General features: G+C 41.0%; 2 protein-coding genes across 6 annotated transcripts in view; one reads left to right on the forward strand and one right to left on the reverse strand.

Moving 5' to 3' along the window:
* The window catches only part of U2SURP (U2 snRNP associated SURP domain containing), a 42,885-nt gene extending 24,145 nt beyond the window's left edge, over positions 1-18,740 (reverse strand). The window contains exons 1-13 of one of the 5 annotated variants that reach the window (XM_032698157.1): positions 18,653-18,740; positions 11,616-11,663; positions 8,644-8,742; positions 7,433-7,547; positions 6,903-7,036; positions 5,720-5,761; positions 4,870-4,937; positions 3,485-3,579; positions 3,366-3,401; positions 3,188-3,270; positions 2,645-2,810; positions 2,012-2,223; positions 1,030-1,073 (exon numbers count right to left, since the gene is read on the reverse strand). In XM_032698157.1, the coding sequence (XP_032554048.1) occupies positions 1,030-1,073; positions 2,012-2,223; positions 2,645-2,810; positions 3,188-3,270; positions 3,366-3,401; positions 3,485-3,579; positions 4,870-4,937; positions 5,720-5,761; positions 6,903-7,036; positions 7,433-7,547; positions 8,644-8,742; positions 11,616-11,663; positions 18,653-18,697 (1,187 nt within the window). In that variant the 5' untranslated portion in view covers positions 18,698-18,740. Of the gene's footprint in view, positions 1-1,029; positions 1,074-2,011; positions 2,224-2,644; positions 2,811-3,187; positions 3,271-3,365; positions 3,402-3,484; positions 3,580-4,869; positions 4,938-5,719; positions 5,762-6,902; positions 7,037-7,432; positions 7,548-8,643; positions 8,743-11,615; positions 11,664-18,652 lie in introns of those variants that run through there. The other 4 variants (XM_032698154.1, XM_032698153.1, XM_032698155.1 and 1 more) reach the window with 4 other exon arrangements.
* Positions 18,741-18,813: 73 nt separating this feature from the next.
* The window catches only part of PCOLCE2 (procollagen C-endopeptidase enhancer 2), a 57,326-nt gene continuing 50,409 nt past the window's right edge, over positions 18,814-25,730 (forward strand). The window contains exons 1-2 of the mRNA XM_032698158.1: positions 18,814-19,094; positions 21,219-21,286. Of these exons, the coding sequence (XP_032554049.1) occupies positions 19,062-19,094; positions 21,219-21,286 (101 nt within the window). The 5' untranslated portion in view covers positions 18,814-19,061. The remainder of the gene's footprint in view (positions 19,095-21,218; positions 21,287-25,730) is intronic.

Consider the following 25,730-nt stretch of genomic DNA (forward strand, 5'->3'; position numbering starts at 1 on the left):
AGTCTCTATCCAACAAAAACTGTCTTGTCCTATAATTTCATCAAAAATACTAGTGCATTTGAGCATCTATTGACAAGTATGTTAATGCACTATAACTAGTTCACGAATCTTTCTGCCCCACCCACACACGCAAAAAAAAGAAAAAAGGGACTTTGTGACAATTAAAACAGTGTAGTAAAAAACCGACAGTTTAAAGTGCATTATTTTAAAATGTCATTTAGCTTAAGTTGGCCAACAAAAAAAAAGGTTTTCAGTTATAATAAAACCACATTTATTGGAGCCGATCGTACCAATGTCTGGTCAAAAACTGTATACTTTCCCAATCCATCCCATGATGTTTTCCTGGTCCCCCGCTGCCGCAGACAGTTCAGCTGGTGTTGCTCACCAAGGCCAATGTCAAAGAGAATTTGGTAATCTTTTGTGCTTCTTTACTTTTAAAACAGTGTTGTGTTCCTATGTTTGGGAAAGGGTTTTAGCTTAACTGAGCAAGAGTATTCCTAGACTAGTGTGAAGGCAGGAGCAGTGCTGGGGACCAAAATAATTCCTTGCAATAATACAAAACTACATTTTCAAGAGACCAAAATTATTAACTGCTGCACATTTTAAAAAAATAGGAGAAATCAAAAGTGATTTTTAATTGAACTGGTTATAAAACATGTAAGTGAAAAAAAGAAAAAAATAATTAAAAAGCCCCACAGCTGCATCCCAGTCCTCAGAGGTTTATGCCAGGACTTATGTAGTGGCTGTAAGACAAGCTATTTCACCCTAGTGTTCACTCACAAAATTACCCTGCAACTATCTCTAGTGCTCAAATTAAATGCAAAAGATAACTACTTAAATCTACCCTCACTAAAGAAGAGTTATTAAGATGAGTAAGACTGTAAATCACACACATTCCTTTCAGGTGTCATGAAAGAACCATTGCTCAGTCAAGCCATTACCTTTTCCTCAACATCACCATTTTTCTTTAAAATTCCGAAGGGGAAATTTTCTATATTTAGATCAGTAATAATAAAGAAAAACATGTACCTTTCTGTTGGGATAACCACTTTGACTATGGCTTGCGACAGAGTCTGTATATGAAGTCACATCAGATAATAAACATAGAATATGTGAGTATTGTTAACAAGTAACAAGCAAAAATATACATATGCAATGAAAATACTACACATCTATCACAAGTTTGCAGGCAATCACTGCTCTGAAGTTATAACTAAGCAATTACACAAAATGCAAAGGTTGTGTCAGCGAACCATAAAGGTTCACTAATTGCAAAGTATCAGAACATTCCTGTCAGAATGTACATTGAGGCACTGAATAGGAACTATGCTGAATATAATTAAGAAAGGAGTTCTTAAGTTTATGAGAAAATTCTAAACTATTTGACTTGGATCACTTTGGTATTACTTTATTCCCAAGTCTTATGGAAAACAGCCCTGACAATTAAGTGTCATTCAAAGAATCAATAAATTCTTACAAATGTAAATCAAGTTGGTTTGTGATTACAAGATACTTACCCTTTTATCAGCTAATATTCCAGAAAAAAAGTTTGAAAACTGACTCCATAAGTAGCATAAAATACTTACTCAATGTCCAGATTAATTACCTTATACACAACATACATCAACTCCTCTAGTGCAAAACTAATGCTACTCAAATTAAAATGTAGGATTTTCTCTAAATAGAACAATTTAGATACCGCAATTTGGCAGCCAAAAAAATGGGGGGACGTAGGAGAAAAAAATCCAGGGAGCCTGGAGGGGGAAAATGATAGCCAGATTTTAAGCAGCACTAAATTACTCAAGAGCCAATATACTGTCCCCTAACACAGACATGAATCAGAGCTTCAGGAATTAAGTAGGTTCCCTTGGGCTACAGCAGGGAGCCAGTGAGTTTGCAGACTAAGGGCCGCCAGAGTCAGGCTGAACAATGCAAATCTATGAAGCCATTGCAATACTGTCACAGATGTAGTATTTAACAATGAGATATGGCCCAGGGTACTGTAAGTTACCTTCTCAAAATCTTCCTTGTTTTTTGGTGGTGGTAACATTGGAGCATTAGGATTCTTCAATCTCTCCCTGGGCTGGGCGTTAAAAGGCAGTCCTGACGGAGGAGGTGGGAGGGTGTGCTCCATCATGGAAGGCGGAATGTATATTGGATGTGGTGGAATAGGTACAGCTTTGCCCCAGCCCAGCTTCATTTCAAACGACATGATCATCTTGCCTGAAAGAGTGAAAGGAAAACAAACCCATCACGTTATAAACTGGTTCTGCATCACTCAAGGTTTCTCCATGTAAGTGCAGCATTTAGGTTTGCCTGCCATGGTTTACCTTTCACTTACATGTTCGATGACTGTATCACATTTATCAGACTACAACATGTGCAAATGAAGGCCTAGGACATGAAATGTTTTATTAATCTTCCCCCAGTGTGTGTTCAGGACACTACAATACACTGTTACTCTAGTTTGACAACACTCACCTGCCAGTAAAAAAGACAGTGTAAACTAAAGTCGCTGCCAGTCTGGGATCTACTGGAGTTACAGAATATGTATCACTAGTCTGATAGAACAATCTGAAAATGAGCTTACAGTTCCTCCTCAATATTCCTACAAAGATTATTCCAAACTGAGAAATCCATTTACCATTTAAATTCTTCAATGCTCTTTCAGCATCTCTCCTGTTCATAAAGGCAACAAAGCCACAATTTCTTTCTCTTGCTCTTTCTTCATCTGTTCTTGGCCACATAATTTTAACACTCGCTAATGGTCCAAAGCGTCCAAATTCTTGACATAACATCTCTTCATTCATCTACACCAAAAAAGGTAAAAATTTAGCATTTTGCTACTTTATGACATTTGTTCATATTGTTGTCCAGTTGCTGAAATTTTAATTTTTTCAGTTTCTTGAAACACAGCACTTCATTGATACCTTCCCAATGCAATCTACTGCAAAAATAAGAATTTAAATATTGCATTTTTAACTGAGCACACTCAAATTTTTGAGATATGATCCACCTTGCTTGGAGATATCCATGGAAAAATAATTTTAACGGAGCTAATGATTGGTAGTCTAAACCTTAACTTCTGCAGTAATATGTATAGAGCATTTATTTCAAGGAATACTACAAAAAAAAACTAACCAAGACCCAAACATGCCAGCACTGCATTTCTTGGCTCCAAACTTACCTGTGGATTAATGTTGCCAAGATATAAATTTGTTGTGCTTGGATCTCCAACATCATGTGAACCTGGTGCATAATCATCCAGTACTAAAATGACAGAGAAAAAAAAAGAAAAAAGTCATAATCCCTGCTATGCATTTAAATGACAACATTAAATTCGGTAAGAAAAGAATCTATATTACCACCAGACGATCTGTTTCTTCTTGAAGGAGCATCCACTGAATAAAAGGAAGAAAAATATGTACCATTTAGTCCACAAATTTTGTAGACCAAACTAACACCAAAAATAACATCTACTTACTTGAGCGACGCTGCCCATCTGAATCAGACTGGGGTGGTTCAAAACGACTCAATCTACCTTTTGTTTTGTGTCTTTCATCACGCTCCTCTTGTATTCTGCAAAACAAGTTGGATGTAAGTAACAACTCAAAACCATTTTGAAATTTTTTTTCTAAAATTTTGATTTAAACAACTTTAGAATTATGAGAATTCTTAATACTAAATGACAGGCTTGTTAAAAATTTCAAATTGCCAATATGTTTGAACTTCTGTTTCATCAACTGGAATGATTCCAGCTGCATGTTTCCTCATTCATACTGTCAGGGTATTTTATCCTCAAACAGAATTGACTTGGTTTGAGAAGCAGTTTGCAAGACCAGAATAAGAACTGCACTCTGAAAAAGTGACTCCAATTCCACATCCAACTGCCAGAGATCCAGTGCCCATTGAGATGACTCTTCAAGATGCACACAACTCCTTAGTGTCTATTTCTCCTGCTACCCTTTTCTAAGGCCATATCCACGGGCACACACAAATGACTATTTCCAGAACATACAGGATTTTGTTTCAGTTTATACCTCTGAGGACAGTACTCAAAACAGTAACCATTTGGTTCTTCTGATATGAAGATACTGTGCACCAGGAATACAAGGTTGTCCATTCAACTCACTGATACCAACGAACAGGTAGCAGTGAAGCTCAGATATTACTGACAAAAGCCATGTATGGATTTAAAATGTTGCACTTATTGTTTTCTAATGCATGCAGATTATTTTGTTTTCCATCTTTAACATCAGGATAAATACATGGTACTCAGTTGCACTCAATATACGTGCTACTCTTTCTGTTGTATTACACATTCAAAAGGGGAAGAATCTGCTTTTTCAAGCATTATTCAGTTTGGTTTTAATGTTACACAAGTTGAAGTGCATCTCTAGACTTCAATTACAACTCTTATTTCTGCATTACCACAAAAGCTCAATCTCATACTGGAATTCCTCTGGATATACTTTAGAGACACTGACAAAACCTATTCTTCCCAAGTCTGACAGATATTTCAAATTCCCCCCCAGTCTCTGCTCCCTCCTTGTACTGGGTTTGGGGGGCAGGTTTTGGTACTGGGGGGATACAGGGGTGACCTCTGGCAGAAGCTGCCAGAAGCTTCCCCTGTGTCTGACAAAGCCAAGCCCAGGCAGCTCCAAGGCGGACCCAGAGCTGGCCAAGGCCAAGCCCATCAGCAATGGGAGTAATTATGTGTTAATTAAGTTATTTTACAAGCACCTGGGGGGAAAACAAAATAAAAACCTTCAGGAAACAGCTCTGCACGAATGATCCCAAATACTGTCTGTAAAACAAGGCAAAAACCTTCAATCTTCTTTATTTACAGTAAAAACTAGTCAAACTTACTGCTTTAATTCTTCTTTAAAAAGTTCCAAATTACTCTTTTTCTTTTCCTTCTCTCCTTTCTTCAACGGCTAAAATTAAAGATATATAAGACAACATTTCAGAAGACAAAATGAACAAAATTAAAAAGCAGAGGTATATAACAAAACTTTAGATAATTTCCATGCATATTTTACCCACAGCTTTCAAACGAAGTAAACTACAGGAGAAAAAAAAAAACCAAAACAAAACACCAACCAAACAGACTTGAAAACATTCAGACTGAGTGCTATCAAACACAAAGCTAGAAAATATAAAATTAAGGATAGTTTAAACTAAACTTTGTTACTTCTCATTCTTAGAATGCAGCATGTGTGATCAAACACTCTCTACAACATCCAAATTTAAAATAACTGAAGTATTTTGTCAGTTTGTTCCACTTGGAAGCTAAGATGCTAATTAGGCTCCTAGCAATCTGTCATGCTCTAATTAATTTGATAGATGTGTGTACATATATATGTAAATTATTTTACATATATATATATTCCATTATTTTATCCACAAACATTCTATTTGAAAAGAATTTCCTTCTCTTGCTTCCTTTTGGATGTAAATACAATCTGAATAAACAGTTATTCTAAATGGTTCAAGATCCTCAGAAAAAACTCTTGAATGACAAAGAATATGGATACTGCAATACTACTTTTCTTTAACAGTAATATATGTTCCTTAACTAACTCATGTGAAATTTTATCTTCAACAACATTGCTTTCATATAACCAAATTTAAATGAAAACGTTTCCAATAGGCAGACATACAAAATATTTATTGTGTTACACACTACATCTTTGGAAAAACTGGACTTCCTACTCACCCCAGGCAAAGTTGTTTGTTTGTTTTTGTTTTTGGGGAGGGTCTGCCAAATAAATAAAATCATTTTTACCTCATTATCTTCAATCACCATTGGACAAGTGAGGGCAAGTGAGTAAACTGATTGCATTACTTCATAAGTATTTATGACAAGTTTGAAAAGCAGTAATATTCTTACAGTACAAACACTTGCATATGACAGAACAGAGCTCAGCATAATAAAAAAATGCTACAATTCATCCCTGTAACTGTAGAGCTTTACATACAATGAAAATCGAAACTGCCATCCAGTATTACCCCACTAGTCTAAAACTGAGATTTATTTAAAGCTGGAAGGAGGTTGGGATGAAACTGCCCACAATTATCACATTACATCTCATTTCCCACCCTAACACGCACCATGGTACATGCTTCACTTAAGCTTTAAAATTGTAGTAAGCTCTATCAAAAGACTTTAAGACATCCAAGACATTCATTACACATCTACAGCAGTAACAGTAATCATATGTAATTATCACTTGACTCGAAGACCATGTTTTTTCATAATATTTCCATTACTTTTTATGATGAAATCTTCATTTACAAGAAAAAAAAACTATCAAACCATGCAGAAGACAAACTAAATTAAATAAAAACAAGGTGTTCAGCTTCAAAACTGTGTAAGTTCTACAATTTATTTGTACAACTCAAAGAGGGACTTCTAAAGAGACTTCTCAAATTTCACCACCAAAAAAAAAATAAATCAAAGAACCTCATCAAGAAAACCTTGGATTAATGCAAAGGTCAAATTATTTTTGGGGTTTAAGTTAAAAAAACCTAAAACCAGATGGCAGCAAGAACTGCTTCTGAAACTTCAGAAATTGTCAGGACTGAAGATGCTGTTACTTTCCAACAGTCACTAAATTCACACCCCTGAGAAGTCTGTCCCAGTTAACAGGAACCCAGCACAAACATGGAGTAGCCACATGGCCGGGCAGCACCAGGGGCATCCTGCTGGACACAGGGCTCCTGGGCCTCTGCATTCCACCACCTTCTTATCTGCCATGGGATTAGGCACAGCAAAACGTCCACCTTCTTTCAATACGTGATAAATGCAGATAAAGCTACTCTGCAAGATCACACAGCCCCTTCTTCTAAGCAATTCTAAATATTTCAGTGTGGGGTTAATATGCAAGCAAGAAACTTACAGGCTTTTTGGTTTCGATCATGAGGAGGGATGGAGGCTTCTCGTTAGATGGCTGACTTGGCTGATTTTTTTGATCTGAAAATCGTGACGAAGGCTTATAGATTTTACCCCGTTTTTCATCTGTTTCATGCTCCTCTGAAATTAAAGGCAAATTCAAAGCAAATTTTACTAACGAATGCTGCACAACACTGATCATTAGAAAGAACGCTGTTCTTTAGTTTCAGCCATTCAATTCAATATATAATTTTATTTAAAAAAGAGATAATAGGAACTCTACATAATTTAACATCTTTTAATATGAAGAAAAAGAACAAAGATTAGGTATTTTAAAACTAAGTATTTTTTCCTCTTAAGTTTAAAAGACAAGTCACGCCACTGCCCACCTAAGTGAGTCAAAGCATAGAGTAGATTTTAGCATTTTCTTTTCTGCTTCTGATGTAACATACCAATTTTAAAATGCAATTCAAAGCCAATCTCCATCTCTACTCAAAGCCAAATGACCCACCACCCCCAAAAAAAGATTAGTTATACCTTTAGATGCATTAACGATTCCTCCTCTTACAAATGTTTTCACTTTACCACCATCACTTCCTTCAAAGGCAGCCAGGAACTCTTCATAAATTTCTGCAGCAGCCTTCTCATCCTCCTACACAGCAAATGTTCATCTATTTACTATCATTGCAGAACAACCTTCACTAGACAGTTACTCTTAAATTAGCTGTGTGACAATCCTTTTTATTTTCTAGAATTCAAGCTACAAACGGCATCAAAGGAGGTTCAATTTTAGGCAATTCAAATTTCTGAGAAAAGTGGGAAGAACACGACACAGAAGACACAAAGCCAGTAAGGCCTCCAATATGACTGTTCCCACACAAGAGTTTACACAGCAATTTAACATTCAAAAGATGCCAAACAGAAAAGCTCTTATCAAAGACCAGCATCATGAGCCTGGAGCTTTGCTGACCTCAGCACGAGAGAACAGTGCCCATTCCATCCTACCCATCACCATCAACCCCCGTGGCCGCAGATCAACAACAGGATCACCCTTCTGCATTCCCCAGGGAACAAGTTACTTCAGTGACTTAAGCTGAGACACTGAATTTAGCACTGCCATGATCTTTAGGCCAGTATTTCCAACAACCTGGTAGGAGATAAGCCACTGAAATACAGTATGAGTTGTGTGTGTAAAGTTCAAAGCCCAGTATTTCCTAAACTTTCACCTTACCAACCACCGGCTACATATTTCTAAAATTTGGACATTCCTGGGTAATCTAAAATGCAGTATCAAATTTTAAGATTTGTATTAACTCTAAATAAAGCCATTAGACAAAATTATGTTTTACAGAATAACAAGCATGTGTACTGAACCTATTTCAAAGATGACAGGTACTCTTTCAAATTACTGAAATTCAGCGACAGAGAGCAAATGAAGAACAGAGAATTATTCAAGGTGATGGTTGTCTGGATTTTTGAGCAATATAACAATCAAAAGATTACTGTAATTCCTATTTCAGGAAGCCAGAGAACTTGATTTCTCACACAGAAGGAAAGAGTAAGCCTCTCTCTATCTTAATGCCTCGGATACCAGAAACAAATTAAACATGTAAAATACAATTCGCTCTTGTTCTTTGAGAGCTACAGTTAACAAAATAGAGGTATTTGGAGGTAAAGCTGGTTGCAACCTAAAAGCAAATTTATTTCAGTTCTGCACACAAAGTAAAATTTTCACTGTACACCATTACCTTCTTTTTCAATTCTTCTTGCTCCTTCTTGCTCAGAGTCCGTTTGGCAGCACTCATTTTGCCAATACTGAATGCTTTAAGTTTACTTTCCATTAGAGGCTGCAAAAGGAGTCAGAAAACAGACATTAAACTGTTTACAAAACAGTTAAAATAATGATACTGTTGACCTTGGTCTGGACCAGTAACTTAAATAAAACAAAGAAAAGGCTTCCCGTACTTATCTCTTGAAGTTGTTATTACCTAATACAACTAAAACCAATTAAATCCATGTGGGTTTTCTTAAACAAATCATCCTTGGTTTAATAAGGAAGCTTCTGATATACCCATTCAAACACAGCTGAAATCTGAAGGGCACTTGCTGTAAGAACCTGGAGATCTTATCCCTATGCAAGGCAGTTAATAAACCTTCAGAAACACATGCTTTGCATGACAGTACCCTTTTGATCATTGCAGTTTCTGAAAAACAAAACCAAAAAGCCAATGAAAAAAGAAAAGTTCTAAAAGCATTACTGACTATTTTTGCCAGAACCATGTTTGTGCAAGGCTGAACAGGTGTAATGGAACAACAAACTGGATGCTAAATTTCAGTTGTACTTCAAGGTAAAATGTAATAGCTTTGCTTGAAGAAGAAAATGCACTCTAGAGGTTTTCAGCTACTAGGTAAATAAAACAAAAGACCTCTCATTCAATTCCTAGATTCTTTTGAATTTTTTTCCAAAACCCTGATGAAGGAGCACTATGTTTAACAGTAATTTCTGGAGTATGGAATTAAAATTCTTAGGATTTTACTCAGGGAGTTAACAGCCAGTGTCAAGAGAAGAAAGACAGCAGGATGAAAAGCATGTTCCAAAGACATGGGCAATGGGAAGTAAAAACAGAGACACAATAAGAAACTTCTCTGAAAATTCCAAGTTTAACACAGCAATTCATAAAGAATTGGCACAGGAACAAAGGCTCACAAGAGCAAAACATAAGCTATCAGCCTCATCTTCAAAATATCTGTGGTGCTCTTACACAGGGCACAGTGATGCTTAAAATTACCCTTTTTGCAATGACAGGTCTTAAAAAAAAAAACAGCGCAATAAAACATCAAGACAAATCAGGTGAACAACTCAACTGTCATATTACGAAAAAACTTCTGACACCAACTGCAAAGAGTTTCCTCGAGGAACAACTTTCTTTGTAAAGAGTTTTATTTCTAGTATCAGCTTCCAAGTCGAAATTTTTTTTCATTAAAAAAAGCACAATGAAAAACAAACTGAGATATCTCCAGTTTATAATCCTTGCTTAGTATCACAAACACCTCTTAGATCTCTGCCAAGCACATTACCAAACAGCTCACATTTCTTTGAGAAGTGTTCCCCGCTTCATCACTGAAAGGAAAACTATCAGTTACAAATGAATGCAGCCTTGTTTGTGAAGTTATCTGGTTTATGACACCGTGTTTGTCAACATGAGCTGCTGAGACAGTTTTATCAGAAGCTTTTAATGCATCTGTGTGTTTTTTAAATTTAATAAAATCCAGTTTTCCAGCTGTCTGAGAAACAGCTTATATTTCAGTCTGACAAACAATATACAACCTTGGCAAACGTGGGCATATGGCACAGCACTGCCAACAGAACAAATACCACGCTCCTACCCAAGGCTTATCCTGGCATCAGAAAATAATCTCTCCCATTAATGTTACAGGATACCTGCAGACCAGTCACATGAATGTATGGTCCAGTGACATACGGGAAGCAGCTGTGAGATAAAAGAGTTCTGGCACTAAAGATCTCCTCGGTTTTGGAAGGGTCTCAGGAATAAAAAACAAATCAAGACCTTCGAAGTGGCTGGAGCAGTGTAAAGTTAATAGGATTGAACTGATTTATGCCTGTTAGTTAGATTCCAGTAGGCAATTGTAACATTATTATTACCCATTTATAGCTTCACAGAACTCCTAACAATAGAACTATACAAAACTTGAAGGCCTTCCTCCTTCAAAAAATGGAAAAAAACCAAGAAAAGGGTAAAGCAAATGACAGAAGCAAAGAAACAACTTGCAGCTGAGTAATCAAATCTCTGTATGACAGCAAACTCCTTACACAGAACACTGCATTGACTGTGAAGTGGCACAAAGTACTGAAGTCCCAGTTCCTTCAACAACACAAAACATTCAAAAGAGATTTTAGGGTAATTTTCCAAATTGTAGCAAGTAAAGCAAATCAATAAAACAACCTACTTCTTTAGGAAAAGTGTCTGCTATCACCACTTGAATAATGCTATCTTACAGGCAATTTAACAGCTGGTAATTGACTTTTGCATACACAAAACCAAACTGAAATTTTGAAGAAAATCCAAACCACAGAATGAATTGCCTGGCTTTAACTCTCTGTTTGGCTCTTCCTGCCTGTTTTCATTTTAGCTCAGAAATAGATAGGTCTTCCTGCAAAATACCAACCCCACAACCAGGCAAAGGTCTCTCTACCCAGGGGGCAGGGGGTGGGGTGGCCAGTGAGATCAGGGAATTTCTCTAACCTCTTGCTCTAAGTGTATTCCATCAGAAAGCAAAATAAAGGCTGGAATTAGGGCCATACTAACTCACCTTTGAGAAGCAAATGGTATGCAAAAAGGCTCTTTGATATCCTGACTCTTATACTGATCATCTCTTATTTTCAGCTATCCCTCAGTGTTAGAGACAAACCTACAGAAGGTCCTTACAGCTCCTTCCTGTCCAAGGATCTATTCTGAATGCAATACCCTGCAGCACAGCTTCCTACACTGGTGGTTGTTTTGAAAGTTTCAAGGAATATTTTTAAACATGAAAATCAATGGTTCATTTGCAAACACCTACAGGTTACATATCCAATGCACCAGGCTCTGCCTGCAGCAAGGAGTTTTCTTTAAAAACAGGCCTACTTTGAGTTTGTGGGTTTCACTGGAATTTTGCTTTTGGTTTTTTGTTTGTTTGTTTTAAAATATTTTGGACTTACATGTGAATCAGCAGATCCAGTGGTGTGTACTGCATCTGGCCCTCTGCCCTGAAGAGAGAATGAAGAGCAGGTGAGGCACAGAACAAGTAACAGACAAACAACCTCAGGGTTTTTTTATCTAGTTCCTTGAATGTGATTTTCATTTCAATTTCAACATCCAAATACACAAGAACGAAGATATATTTAATGTATTTTAATGATGTATCTGAACAGGTCATATCAGGAATAATGTCAATATAAGGTAAATAAGGGATTAAAGATAGACTGTTCTTGTTACCACTAAAAACATCCAAATTTCCACAGCTGGATTTTATAGACACACCACTAACAGCACTATAAGGAAAATAAAAAAGTTTGTTACATTGCATTTGCAAGAACTGCCATTAAAGACTGTTAAAGATTACATCAAGTGTTTGATTACTTTTGGCTTACTATAAATAATTTCCAAATTGATCTTAGTATATTGTGCACAGATGGAAGCTGGCCACCTCAGGAACACTAATTTAAGTCCAATTTGTGAGTATGTACTAACTGACATTATTGCTTTAAACTGTAAATCAGCATATACAAAATCAGGTTTTTAAATGAGCTTAACTGATGGAGAACACACTTTTAAATTATATAATGCCCAAATCCCGGAAAACCTCACTGATATAACATCTACTATTAACACATTACTGCCTGATGCACAATTCATATCTCAATTGAATTTTAAGTCAAAATAAAAGATTTCCATTAGCTGAAATCTTTCATTAGTTACAGAACATTAGCACTTCTCCTTATTACCAGGAATTTACAGTTTCTACAGAAATAATAACATATGATGCTCATCTCCAGTCTTCCAAAACAAACAAGCAGCAAATGCTACTCTAGAAGATAATTTACCAGACCTTGTTTTCATTTTGCACCCCTATTCATCAGCTCAGGCATTTCTCTTTCAACAAGTATATTCTTAGGTTTTACAGTAAAATCAACTTAGAAAAAATGGTCTTCAACAAAAAGCACTTCAACAACAAGAACTAAGTCCACAAAGGTAAAGACCAACACAAAGATACAGCCCTCATATGGGAGAAGCAAAAGTCTCCTAGGAATACATTTGGAGGTCTTTTAAGAAAGAGAGAGGCAGGAAGAAGCAAACAGAAGAAAACAACTCTGTCTTACTCTCAAAGACCTCCCAAATCCACTTTCCTGCAACATCATACATGGCTCACAAAGCACATCTTTGCACAGAATACAAAGTTCACATGCACCAGTAGCAGTTCACTAAAATACACATGGAAGCAAATATCACAAGCATCGTTTACTAACAAACACCACTTCCCACAAACTTTTCCTCTGTACTTGGTGCTGCATTTTTTTTTTGATTCAAAACTGCCTGTGACCCTCAGATCAGTAATCTGTTAAGCACAGTTACATATATGGAGCTTACAGAAACCTGTCCTCCCCCGAGAGTTAATGAATGTATACCACATCATCACACAGATAAAAGACACTGTGCAAAGGAATTTCAGAGCATGAAAACTGCATCCTTCCTGCTGCCACCCTGCGGCAACCAACACAGCAGCTACAACTCACCCTTACAAAAACAATTTCAGACCTGCAGGTAAAAATCCCAGTCACAAAGGTAGAGTGATACAATGCTCTCTGCCTTAGTGCACTGACAGAGTAGAGACTGAGCACTGCTCAGGGAAAGGAGGTGTCTGGCAACAGCAGAATGGAATGACCATTTCCCAATTCTCCACATCGGTTTTGTTTACAGAAGTTTTGGAAAGCAACACCTCCCAACAGAGGTGGGTGCTGAAGGTGCTTTTAGGGAGAACAACAGATAAAGCATCACACAGAGTAATAACGAGTATCAATGCTCAGTATAATGGCACAATTCCTGAGGAAGAACATAGAAAAAAGTAACAGACACTAAGTCTGCTTCTCCAGCAACAAGCAGATGATGCTACTCAGAAAGGCTTCAGTGCCTGGCAGCAGAGATTCTGCAGGAAAGCAGGCCAAAGATAAAAAAGTCTGGAAGTAACTGGGAGTACAATGATGCTTCCCAAGCCACCTGCAGGGATCAGGGCACTGTGGAGCCACTCCAAACATCAGTGGAGCAGCAGAATTAAGGTGCACTCAAAAATTCTAAAAGCAATTTTAGCTTTCAGACCAACTTTATCCCACAGCAATTAGCAGCTCTGGAGAGCCACATTATTCTCCTCCTTCAACAGTTCTTATTTTTAAAATCTTCTCTTTCCAACTATAAATTTAGTTCTACCTTTAATACTGCTGCTGACCATCCCAGCAACTATACTGACAAAGCACAAAATTACAAGATTATTGACAAAATTACACATTGCTATCTGCCAGTTTCTAAATAGCAGTTATTAAAAAACCCCACAAATTCTCACAGCACTGCACTTTGTATCCATCTGCACCCTTGAGGAAAGGGGTGATTTTGTTTCCCTAAGAGTTACAGCAGCTGCACTGACTCAGCGGGATCAGTGTCTTCCTAACACTCACCACGAGGAGCATTTCAGATGACGCTGCCCACCTGTGTTGAAATGTGGAATGGAATTGTTTTTTCTGTTCTCATCTGTTCTGTTAAGTAGCTCAATTAAACTTAACTGCTGACAGAAAGATATCCAAATTTCTGTCCTGCACCTGATGAGACGTGAGCACAGCTCCTCCATGTTCAAAATACTGACACAAAAGGGTGGCAACTCCATCTTTCAGTCACTGCCACCATAAACAACTGGCAAAAGCCTTACTCCCACTTCACTGCATCTACCACTTTGCATGAAACCTATCCTTATTTATTTTTTTTCCTAAACCAGACTATTTTACAGATGGATCACTTTTTCCATTACTTTCACTCTGCAGATTTCCCAAAGACTTGTGCCAGCAGAGCCAAAGTGCCATTTCAGAGCCGGCACTGCTCCTGAAGGAACATACAGCCCTGTGCAATGCCAGTCCTGGAGCTCAGGTGGCCCAAAGCTCCATTCCTGAGCCCAGCCAACTTTACTGAACCTCCAAGAGAAAAATAAACTCTTCAAAGAACAATATAGATGAGATTTATGATGAACTCCTATGAAAATGCCAAAGCAGAGTCTTCTCTCAGATTCTGATGTTTATATTTTCTTCCAGCTTCATGGAAGCTTCCAAAGAAAACAGAGAACTGCTCTCCCAAATCTTCCTTCCTGCCCACAAATCCAGCTCTTTACAGTTTCTCCAACTTTAACAATCTCTTGGTAAAGCTGGCATGATCCTGCTGTTACACAAATATTTAAAATACGCTGTATAAAATAAATATTTTTAATTAATTAATACTGATGTCATTTAGTAAAACAACAGAGCACAAAAGCTGCCAATAAAACCCTAGAGACAACGTGTGGCCTTCCAAATGCCGAATGGTATTTTTGCAACTGTAATGGCTACAACTTAAAATAAAAGCCCCTCCTTGCAAGAAGCAACAGCTTCAGGGTAAAGCTTTTAGAGAAACTGGTGTAAGATACCCCTGCCCTGTTTCAACACCTTCCACTGATCCTGCCCCCAGCCTGGGCAGCTGGTCACACCGAACTGGATCACTGTTCCTGATCTAACTGATCACCCAGGAAAGGGAGAGATGGGGAGGTTCAGCCAAACCAGTTTCCAACTCATAGCAGGCTCCCCTCCAAATCATGCCAAATCAACTAAAGAGGACATTAGGGAGAGGGAAAGTAGCTGAAGCTGGGACTGTGTCAGCACTGACAGCAAGGAAAAGCAAATGGAATCACAGCTTAAATTAAGATGTTTAAATCCAGCAAAAGGAGGTTTCCTTTCCCTAACTCTCTAGAAAACAAATGCCTGAAAACACCTGCAAATTATGTTATGGCTAATCTATTTAGTCTTTACAGTTACTGGAATAATACATATCAGTATTATTCCCTATTTAAACAGTCCTTTACATAAAGGTAAACAGAAAATGGTTTTCTCCAAAGCACTTGCAAGGAATAGTATCCATGAGAACATTAAGCTCAGATGAACAGGTACATTTTTTAGAATGAAAGAGGCAAAAGTACAGCTTGGTCCAAGTGGATTATTTCTTCTGCACACGGCAGCCAATTGGAACAGCACCATATATAAGAGCAGTGGACATGCAATATAGCTTCTATTCTCAGAAGATAAAATAAGAAAATGGAAGAGTCACTGAGCAGCTAAAATGTCATTACATAAAGATAATAACTGAACACAATCTGTATCTGTCATTTCAAAACCATGTCCTACACTGACATTCTATGCAGTCTTCAGCAATCTCTATTTTCTCTCTAATTATTCTTCCTCCCTATTTAGACTTTGGAAATCTCGAGTCTGTATCCTGCTATTCTGATCTCAAAGTGCCAAAGGAAGAGATGGTGCTTTCGCAGCATATTTCACACTGGAGACTCTCAAACTTATTTAGCAGCTGAGAGGATCACACGAGGCAGCTGCCACCACAGCCACACAGGCAGTGGGGGCTTCTGAACCTGCACCATCTCCAGGGATGTTTTTCAAACAGTGAATCAATCAGATAATGCCTGACTTCAAAAAAAACCCTCGATTTTACACTATAAATCAAAGTAACTGGCTCAAATTCAGTACCTGAACACTAAGAGTGAAGAACAAAGACCAAGTGTTCTGAAGGGAAAAAACTCTATTTTATTTCAGGCACTAGGTCACAGTTCTTTGTAGAGCACAGAAAATGAAAGGTCACTGTGTCTTCCCAGGAGGTAACTAGAAGCCAGCAAAGGCACATCTTGGAACTGCCACTGAAACACATCTACAGAATCTACAGGACATATTTGTTTTGCAAGTACAATTACTCTTACAACTTGCAAATACAATGCACCAAAAGAAACAAAGCCTACAACTTCAATATTGATATGTCACTAAATGAAGTCTAAAATTATTTTAAAAAAATCAAAATTTTGATAAATAATTACTTTAAGAAATTGAGCAAAGTGGTTATTTGCTTAATTGTTAAACCATTTTCATACAAGCTCAACTAAAAATACACATTTTTATCCTTGTGTCAATAAATTAATTACCAAAAAAAAAAAGGATACTACTAATTCCAGTATTGTTATGTCATACTTCTTTCTGCAGACCTCTGAGAAGTATCTCTATGGATAGACATATCCAGACACTCATGGAATGACAAAACAAAAGGTACCAACACACCATCCCACCCGCTGAGATTTCCCAAGATGTATTTTTTGGGAAATAAATCCCAAGAGCTAAGCATGTCTTATTTTATCTCACTTCTCAATAGAAACATTCTTATGGATCCAGGTATGTACTATCCCTATTTTCTTTGGTACATAAAATAATATTGACAATAAGAAACAAGTAAGATCTAGAATGTAAAGCAGGGGGAAAATACTGCTGAAACACAGCCTGGACATCTGGAGGAGTGGGAAACTGGGGAGAGGGGGAAGTGCATGAGGGTGGAAAGGCAGGGACAGCACACCCTTAACAGGCCCTGACTGATGAACACACGTCTGACCCCACGTTCTCTCACTCTCCTACTGAATTCTCTGGGATGGACGAGTTGGAATGAAAGGTTAAGTACCTGCATGTCCCCCTGCAGAACTGAGAAATGGGACAGAAAACAATTCCCATAAATTAATTATTACTGTATATTAAAAATTAGTACCATCAGTACAGAAATAGTAAATGACAAAAAAGTCTATGATGTAACTGTGAAAAGAAAGGGGTCACATCTGGGTTGGTTTTGTGCACCACCTCTTCAGTTGCATAAATCAATAATTAATTACTCTATGTCTAATTATACTTGAAATCCCAAAATGTCTTATTCCCTGAAAGCCACTGTCCATAAATTAAGACCTATTTACCACTCAAGTTTTCTGTTCAGCTCGTACTTGCAATTCCAAACCAAAAGCAAGATAAAAAAATGTTTCTTGGCAATATTTGGACCAGATCATAAAGGGGAAACAAAAATAAAACTCTCCTACTCTAATAACACCAAGTGAGCAAACATGCAAAGGCTTTTGGTAACCACATTTTATTACCAAGGGCAGGGGTAACTACAGAGTTTCTAAGCAGCAAAATGAAAAACAAAATCGTATTTTTGCTTAATAAAAAAAAATGGGCAAAAATTATTAATTTATATAGCAGTGGAAATTTCTGAACCAAAATGTGGCTTCCCCCTTAAATGATTTACACACTCACACACCAAAACCTGGAGGATTTCTACACTTCTGGCCTAGAATCTGAAACAAAAGCGAGTGAAAAGGAGTATCACTAATCCTCACACCACCAGCGCATCCCCCAAACATGTCTTACCCTCTCCGCCCTCGGCAGGACGGATGCTGAGGGCGCGGGCAGCTCTGGGCTGGGAGCACCCGAAGCCCGCCCGGTGCTGGCTACAGCACTGACAAGTTTGCCAGAACTCCTGCGCTACCTGGGCTCCTGCTCTGGAAATCCGCCCAACAAAAACTACAGGAAGTACAATGAGTGCAGTGAAAAGCGCGGGCAACGCCACGGCGATTCTACGGAACTTGTAATTCCATCGCAAATCGAAAGCACACGTTCGATCTCAAATTGTCCTTCACACCGGCAAGCCGCAAACTAACCCCCCGCAGGCTTCGGCCCACGAGGGAATCAGCAAAATTCCACCCGCAGGCGAGCTCGGGCATCACCGACCAACCCGCACCGAGCCGGGACTCGGCCGGTACAGTCCCCGCCGGGCCCCGCGGCTCCCTCCGCCGGGCACAGGGACAGGGCGGGCATAGATACAGGCCCGGGGCGACCCCGGGGAGCGGGAGTGTCCTGCAAGAGCCCCGGACCCCTTCCCGGCCCCCCCCCCCCCCCCCCGGTGCCGGGGCCCGCAGTCACCCCGGGCACGGCGCGGGAGCAGACCAGGCCGCGACGCCCGCGCCTCGCCGCCCTACCGCCACCGGGCCCCGCCGCCACGGCAGCGGGCCGTAGCCCTGGGCGGAGCGGAGCGAAGCGAAGCGGGCCACGGGCCGTGCCCCCGCGCCACGGGCCGTGCCCGGGAGGAGCGGCCTCACCTTCCCGGCGGGTTTCTGGGAGCCGCCGGGCGCCTTGTCCGCCATCTTGCCTCTGCCGAGCCCAGCCCTGGCGGCGGCGAGCCGAGCGCCGAGCACACCGAGCCCGCAGCGGAGGGCGCACAGCCGATCGCCGAGCGGCCGATGGGCGCCCCTGCTGCCTCTCCACAGCCAGAGCCGGGCCCAGCACAGCGGCAGCGGGCACGGGGAAACACCGCGGGAACGGCGGGAACTGTTCCATCCAACGGAGAAAAGCCCTTGAATAAACAGGGAAAAGGCTGGCACAGCAAATCCTCCGTTACTGGGTTTGATACCACACAACTGTAACTCTATTGAACACCGTTTAACCGGAGATCATAGCTAGAGGTCACACACACCGCCTTTATCATGAGTCTCGCATTCCTGCGCTTTCATGGATTTTCAGCGTAACGCGGGATATGCTGGGGTTGAGATAACGCTTAAGAGAAACAGGTACACAGAAATTAGCGAAAGCTTTAATCCACCACCTGCCGACACCCGCTGCCCTGTGTGCGCTGAAAACCACCTCGGCCAGCGGGAAACGGGGGCGGGAGCTTCCAGAGAAGGGGGGAAAAGGCAAAAGGAGAGGGGGGAAAGGAGCAGGGGCAACTGCAGAGGACTGGACGTTTAGAGAGGGCAAAGCCCTCGGGAAGCCTCAGCGGCTGCAGGTGTGCAGGGATACGGTCTCAGGGCCAGGGTTTCGCTGGGAGCGGCTCCATAGCCGCTGTCACCGCACGGTCCGGAGGCGGTACCGGGGCTGGGCAGGGCGGCAGCGGGAACGAGCGCTCGCGGTGGGGCTGGAAAAAGAGAGGAAAGTCTCCCTCAAAGGCGGAGAACGCGGCTCAATGTGCAAGGACAGCAGGGCGGGCAAAAGGAAAAACTACCGGGATTCCCTGTCCCTCCAGCACCGCGAGAAGCGGGATGCGGACGCAGAGGGAAGCAGGAACCTGGGACCGGCAGGAAGCGCTGGCGCCGGCAGGGGGCAGGCCCGGCCCGCGCAGCCGGCTGAGGGTGCCGGAGTCACACAAAACCAGCAAAGTAAAGGACAGCGATCCCCAGCGATCCCCAGCGATCTCCGGGCGAGGGGCTTCGCGCCGCACCCCAGCGAGCGGCCGGGCGGCAGAGGCGGGGCCGGCGGGGCTGCAACACGCGGTCCTCCGGCTGCCCGAGCCGCGAAACAACCTGCGGAATTCTCTGGTAAGGGATCGGCTGCTGAGGATCCAGAGGGAGCCGATGTGTGTATATAAGGCACATAAGCAATAGAACGATGAGGGTGTGCTGTTCCCATGGCTGGGTCGCACCTCCGCGCTGGAGGAGCCACCTGCACGGCTCTCTTGGATAAATCCGAGCTGGAAGGAAGGAGGGAAAAATAAAACCTACGCCCTGACAACAGGATTTGGGCACAATTCCACCAGTCTTTTGAGGATATTTTGAAGCCCAAGCTTGCCCATAGAGGAGCCCTTCCACATGAAGAATGGCTTTGGTCATTTAGAGATAGATTAGGCAAGATTTACTGCTTCAGAATCCAAGTCAAGCCTTTCTCTTCCCCACTCTTTCTCATTGTTTACTTGAGAACCATTTCACTAGCTTGCAGAGACACAGGATAAGTGACATCTGTGACCTGCTTCTGGTTGTTTGGGTTTTTTTTATGTAGTAATGGAAACAGGTGCAGCAATGACTTGAAAGCAAACAAGCTGGGGAACTTGTACTTTCCTTACTGGGGAACTGTAAGGGCATTTAGGGCCAGGAGAAGACACTCGATGCTGCTCAGCTCTCCTGGGACTGCACTAATAAACCTGCCGTGAAAGAATGACTGACATTTGTGGATAAAAACCAAACATCTAGCTGGAAAGAGGAACATGCCCTTGGATGCTAGAGTTTTGGGGCCACTAATGTTTAGAAAATTTGTGCTCCATTTGGCCTCAATCCCTTTATTTAATCCACCTCATTAATCCTTTTTAATTATCCACCTCATTGTTTAAATCCTCTGCTTACTGCTCAGCTTCTATGCTCTTTTGTAATTAATAAACTACACCAGATTAAGAGCATCATGATCCAGAGCATGCTGTGAAAAATGGGAAAGATACAGTTAAGAGTTTCAAAGGTCATCTCTAAAGATAATTTTTCAGAATGAACTGTACTCCTGAATCTGCACTATTTATAACACATTGCAATAGTACAGTAGCACTTGCGTACAGATAGTGAATGAGAACACATGTCACTGTCTTGGGCTGAATGGGAGAGGAAGGGGAGGAAGGAGAGAGGGAAGGAAAGGAAGCAGCAAGAGGTAGAAATCCGTGGAGAAATAATGCTGGGAAGGGTAGGCTAATAATAATATTTCAAAGTAAAATGTAAACATTTTTCACTATAATGCAGTAGGTCTGGTTGCCTGCAGACCTGGGAATTGCTTATTAACTTGTTACAATGACAGATATCATTAGGCAATATACTAGGGAAAATCATGAATTATCATAAATAATTAACACTAAGCTACATTAAGTAAACCACGTGTTACCCTTGTCTTACTGGCTGCTTTTCTCTCTACTTTCAGACAAAAGCTCTCCATTGCTCTCATCCCAGGCCAGGGCACAGCAGAACTGCTGCAATCCTTTTGCAAAGGTATGTGAGGGCAGGGGAAAGGAAGGATTTAAAGGGCTTTGGAAGTTCCCTACTCTGTAGCCAAGGAAGCATGTTTGAGGACATGGGGCAGGCAGATCAGGAGCAGGACAAAAGCGTAGTCGCTGGGTGTACAGGTTTGTGACTCTGTGTTGTGGATCACTGGAATGTGTGTGTGTTCCCCATAGCTCAGGCAGCAGTCTTCCAGCTTCTTCCCTCATCTCCTCCCACCCCTGAGACTGACAACCGCTAGGCAGGAATTCTCAGGATAGGTAAGTACCCACTCCCCCATGTATCGTGTGTTGCTGGGAAGCTCTGGCCGTGCAGTCCAGAGACGAGGAGAGCATGTGTAGCTGGAGCATAAAGAGCCTGAGCTGAATGGAGATGCTTTAGCAGGAACCACTGGAATAACAAAAAAGAGACAGAGGATCTGTCTGGGAGAGGGCAGTTTGGCTCTGAGGTGCCCAGGACCCTGGACTTGCTGCCACTGCTCTGTCTGCTCTCTGTCTGCTTGGCCGAAGCCATCTCAGTGTTACTCTGTCTCTCAGTGTTGGTGCTCTACCTTCCCTCAGCTCTACCTTCCCTCTACCTGCTCCACTCCTGCTTTCCCTTCCAGGACCCCACCGCTCTCCTGGGACACATCTTATCAGGGAACCTGGTTCTTTCTCTGCCTGGGATTCCTCAAGCAGTGAGGCCAATTACACAAACCAGTCACAGGAGCAACATCTGACTTGCACTGTCTGGCTGAGAAAGGCTGGTAGTTTGCAGTGCATTTTCCAGGCATTAGTGCAAGTATCAAATGAAGGCTTAATTGCAAAAGTCCTCCTGCAGCTTCTTGTCAGAGAGAATTAGCCTACACGGCTAGAATCCAGATGTGCACCTTTATCAGCTGCTTAAAAGCATGAAAGTTCAAGATGAGTGCAATGCCTGTCATTCCTTTGTCCATACTGAGAGCCCCTCCTTTCAGGTTACTAACAGTGAGTAGCAATTTGTGCTCTGCAAAACACTCCCACTCAGCACATACAAACAAAACAATTTCTTAACCATGCACTTTGTAAGTGAGGTTTCAATCCTGCAACTCTTGCAAAGGACAAGTTGTACTTTGCTCTTACCATGAGCCACTGGAAGCTGGGACAGTGGTGGATTTTGACCATGGAAAACATGTGAAATGTGCATCTAGCAATATGCTATTCTTCATCACAGTGAAACTAATTTCACTGCAATACTTATGTTCAGATTTGCTGCCGTCCAGAAAAACACAAGTTCTGCCTCTAATCTTTCAAAACCAAGAACTTTAAAAAGACAACAACCATGCCTTCAGAGAAATTTTCTTAAAATGTGAAGTATTTTTCCCAGTTTGCTGTGTTCAGTGGTTTTTTTAGATTTTTTTATTGCTGGTTTTTAAAGCATAAAGAGTACAAACCTAAAGCTATTCAACTTGAAGGTAAAGAGGGCAGAAAATAAGAAGCTTCTGGTGAATGAACATTCTTGTTCAACCATGATGGTGTTGGTTACTGTTACTCCTTTTTATCACATCTAGCTTTTCTCCCCTCCAGGTGAGGCTTCAAAATACAGGTATCACTTTCACTTTTCTTTATCTATTGAGGAATTAGGTTTATAAAGTATAATTGTCCCCAATTAGTTACTCAAGAAGGAGAAAATGATGCAAGGATTCCTGTTTATCCAGTCTTAAAAAGATAGTGGAGTAGAATCTCTAAATACAAGTTAATCTCTTCAGTATTAGATCAAAGCACTGTGTCTACTCAATTATTACAAACTATTATAATCACTGCAATAGAAAGTTACCCATCAAGACATTATTTTCAAGAAATTGATAAACACTTGAGAAAGGATAAAAAAAAAATCACATAGAACAAAAGGATGACTTTTGTACATCTGTGTATCTCTTCAGTTGTTCTCCCAGAGAATCTGCAACCATGAGGTACAGGAAACCAAGTTAGATAAGGCTACAGCTTCTCGTTCTTTAACAGCTCCTCTTTTCAAATGAGCCAAATTTTACATTCACTCTTGGTCAGTGGGATTCCATGCAAGAATCAGATTTACTAAAGAGATTTCAGTGAAGAAGGATAAATATTTTTACTCAGATAAAACTTCTTACTGAGAATGAAATCATGGAAATCTGTCTTGGCAGTGAAGATATAGAAAGAAAAAAGAGAGAGACATGGTTGTATGGTAGGGGATTATGTAAAGCAAGAGCTCTTAAGATTGTTGTTTGGCAGTGTGAGTGGGTTGAATTGGGTGGGGCTAAAGGTTTCTATTCCAAAGCATCAAATCTCCCAAATACCACCATTGCCTGTTCACATTAGGACTTCCTGGATTCCTGGAAGTTAGTGTATTTACTTACTCAGAAAAGCTATGGATAACAGGAGGTCTAAGTACAACCTCTTCCCTAGTGTGCTGAATATGTTACAGTGCAAAACATGAATTTAGCTTGCTTTTTTTTTTTTTTAATTTCCTAACCAAAAGGCATAATTCCACTGGGAAGTAATTTAGAATATTTTTTACGATTTTTGGTATTTCAGACAAAATGGCACCTTGTGAAAGGACTTCAACAATTAATAAAACAAAGGTATAATATAGAAACAAATTCACATTTGGTATTTGAACACATCTTTTTTTTCTTTGAGTCTTTAGCCAGCACTGATTAAAATTATCTTTCATTACTTACCTCATTAGGCAGTGCCTTCATCAGTGTTTTAAGAGTCTTCTCAAAGGTTATTTGGAGAGAAAGCCTGCAGAAAATTCTACACATGCTAGGAGAAACCCTGGTATATGCTGGCCATGCCCTTCTAAATATAAACTCTGGTTAGAGAAATGCAGAGGCCTCTTCATGCACTACATTACGTGGACTCTTCTCAGTGACCTCCAGATGTCCTGATTCTCCCTGGCTTACCACATAATAGTCATGTAATACTAACCTTGATGGACTACATATGAATAAGAGGCTATTTTGAGGTTGTAAGTGCTTTAAATTGTAAGGTTCCCTGTACACTGTTCCACAGCTGGCTTGGGGACAGAGTACTTAACTCAATGTAAAATGTATGCAGTTGTCTTTATGAAAGCCCAATCTGTCCTCAGAGATCATTCTCCCTGTGAGGAGTCTGCCTTGGAAATAAGCAAAATACTCAGATCACTAGTGATGAGTTCCATAAATGTGGGTGCTAAAGCTACACCGCTGTCACTTGGCAGTGGTGTGAACTGTGATCTTCAGAAGCTCTGACATCGCCCTGGCACTTTCTGGCCAGACAAGGAGACCAAGGTTATGCATGCATGACATCAGCAGAGCACTTGGGGCAAACCAAAGCTGGATCCCCACACAGAGGGAGAGAAGAGAAAACATATGTTTATTGTACACAGCTTGTATTTATTGTAAGGCAGTTTAACAAGTAAACCCCCCAGCGACAGAGTAAAGCCCAGGAGCTGGACTAGATGATCCTTGTGGTTCCCTTCCAACTTAGGATATTCCATGATTCTAAGAAAACTACCATGGGCCTGTGCTTCTGCCAGAGGAGCTGGTATTTTCAAGTCTCTTAAGTGATTCTCAGCTCTGCAAAAAGTCCCCATCCCCTAAATATTTTAAGACATCTTAAAATATTACAGGAAGACATCAGAAGTGGAGAGAAATTTCCAGACATTTATCTTCTCTGCAGCATTAGTGTGTTTCTCCACCAGGACCCAGACAGTCCAGTGGCCACCAGAACTGTCAATCTTGAATGGCAAGCAAACCCCATGTGCTCTTCCCAGCCTGGGATGCCTCCCATGAAAACATAAACCCTGGGTGTCTCCCCCACAAGGCCAGGTGATACCCCAGTACTCCCTGAGGCAAAAGGGCTGAGTGCCTCCCACATCCCTGAAAGTCTGGAGGTTGCAGGAAAGCCAGAACGTGTTGAATGAGCCCTGCTGCCACTGCTGGGCCAGCAGTTCCTAATCAGCAGTGGATGCTGTTGTTCTTTAGACACCATCTGTTGCAACAGCTGCTGGTGGCTTTCCAGCAGGCTGTTTAGCACAGGTCTAAAACCAAATTGCTCTCAGTCAACCACCTCTTCTTATCTAACCTTGGTGAGGGAGGCTGAAGATCATGGTCACTTTGGCCCTCTTATGTAGAGCCTGCGGTGGCACTGACCACCATAAATGAAAGTGTCATTTAGGGCCTGGGAGAAAGGGTCACCAGAGCCTTACTGGGAGTGCCAGTGCGTGCTGTGGTAGGAGCAGGGCAGGGGAGGGGGAATTCTCTGGCCACCAGGTGAGCAAACAGCCCAGCATCCAGCTTATCTCTTCTTCAGGGTGGCCTCTCTACTACAGAGCAGCCCCATGAGAAGCCTGACCTTTACCAGAGGCTGAGCAGTTTTTGTTAATCCCCAAGAGCCTTTTCTCTCCCTAAATCACACACTGCAGAGCCCATGGGCAGCAGGGCCCTCCTTGTTCC

The sequence above is a fragment of the Chiroxiphia lanceolata genome, chromosome 10 (genome assembly GCF_009829145.1).
Source record: "Chiroxiphia lanceolata isolate bChiLan1 chromosome 10, bChiLan1.pri, whole genome shotgun sequence".
Lineage (NCBI taxonomy): Eukaryota > Metazoa > Chordata > Aves > Passeriformes > Pipridae > Chiroxiphia > Chiroxiphia lanceolata.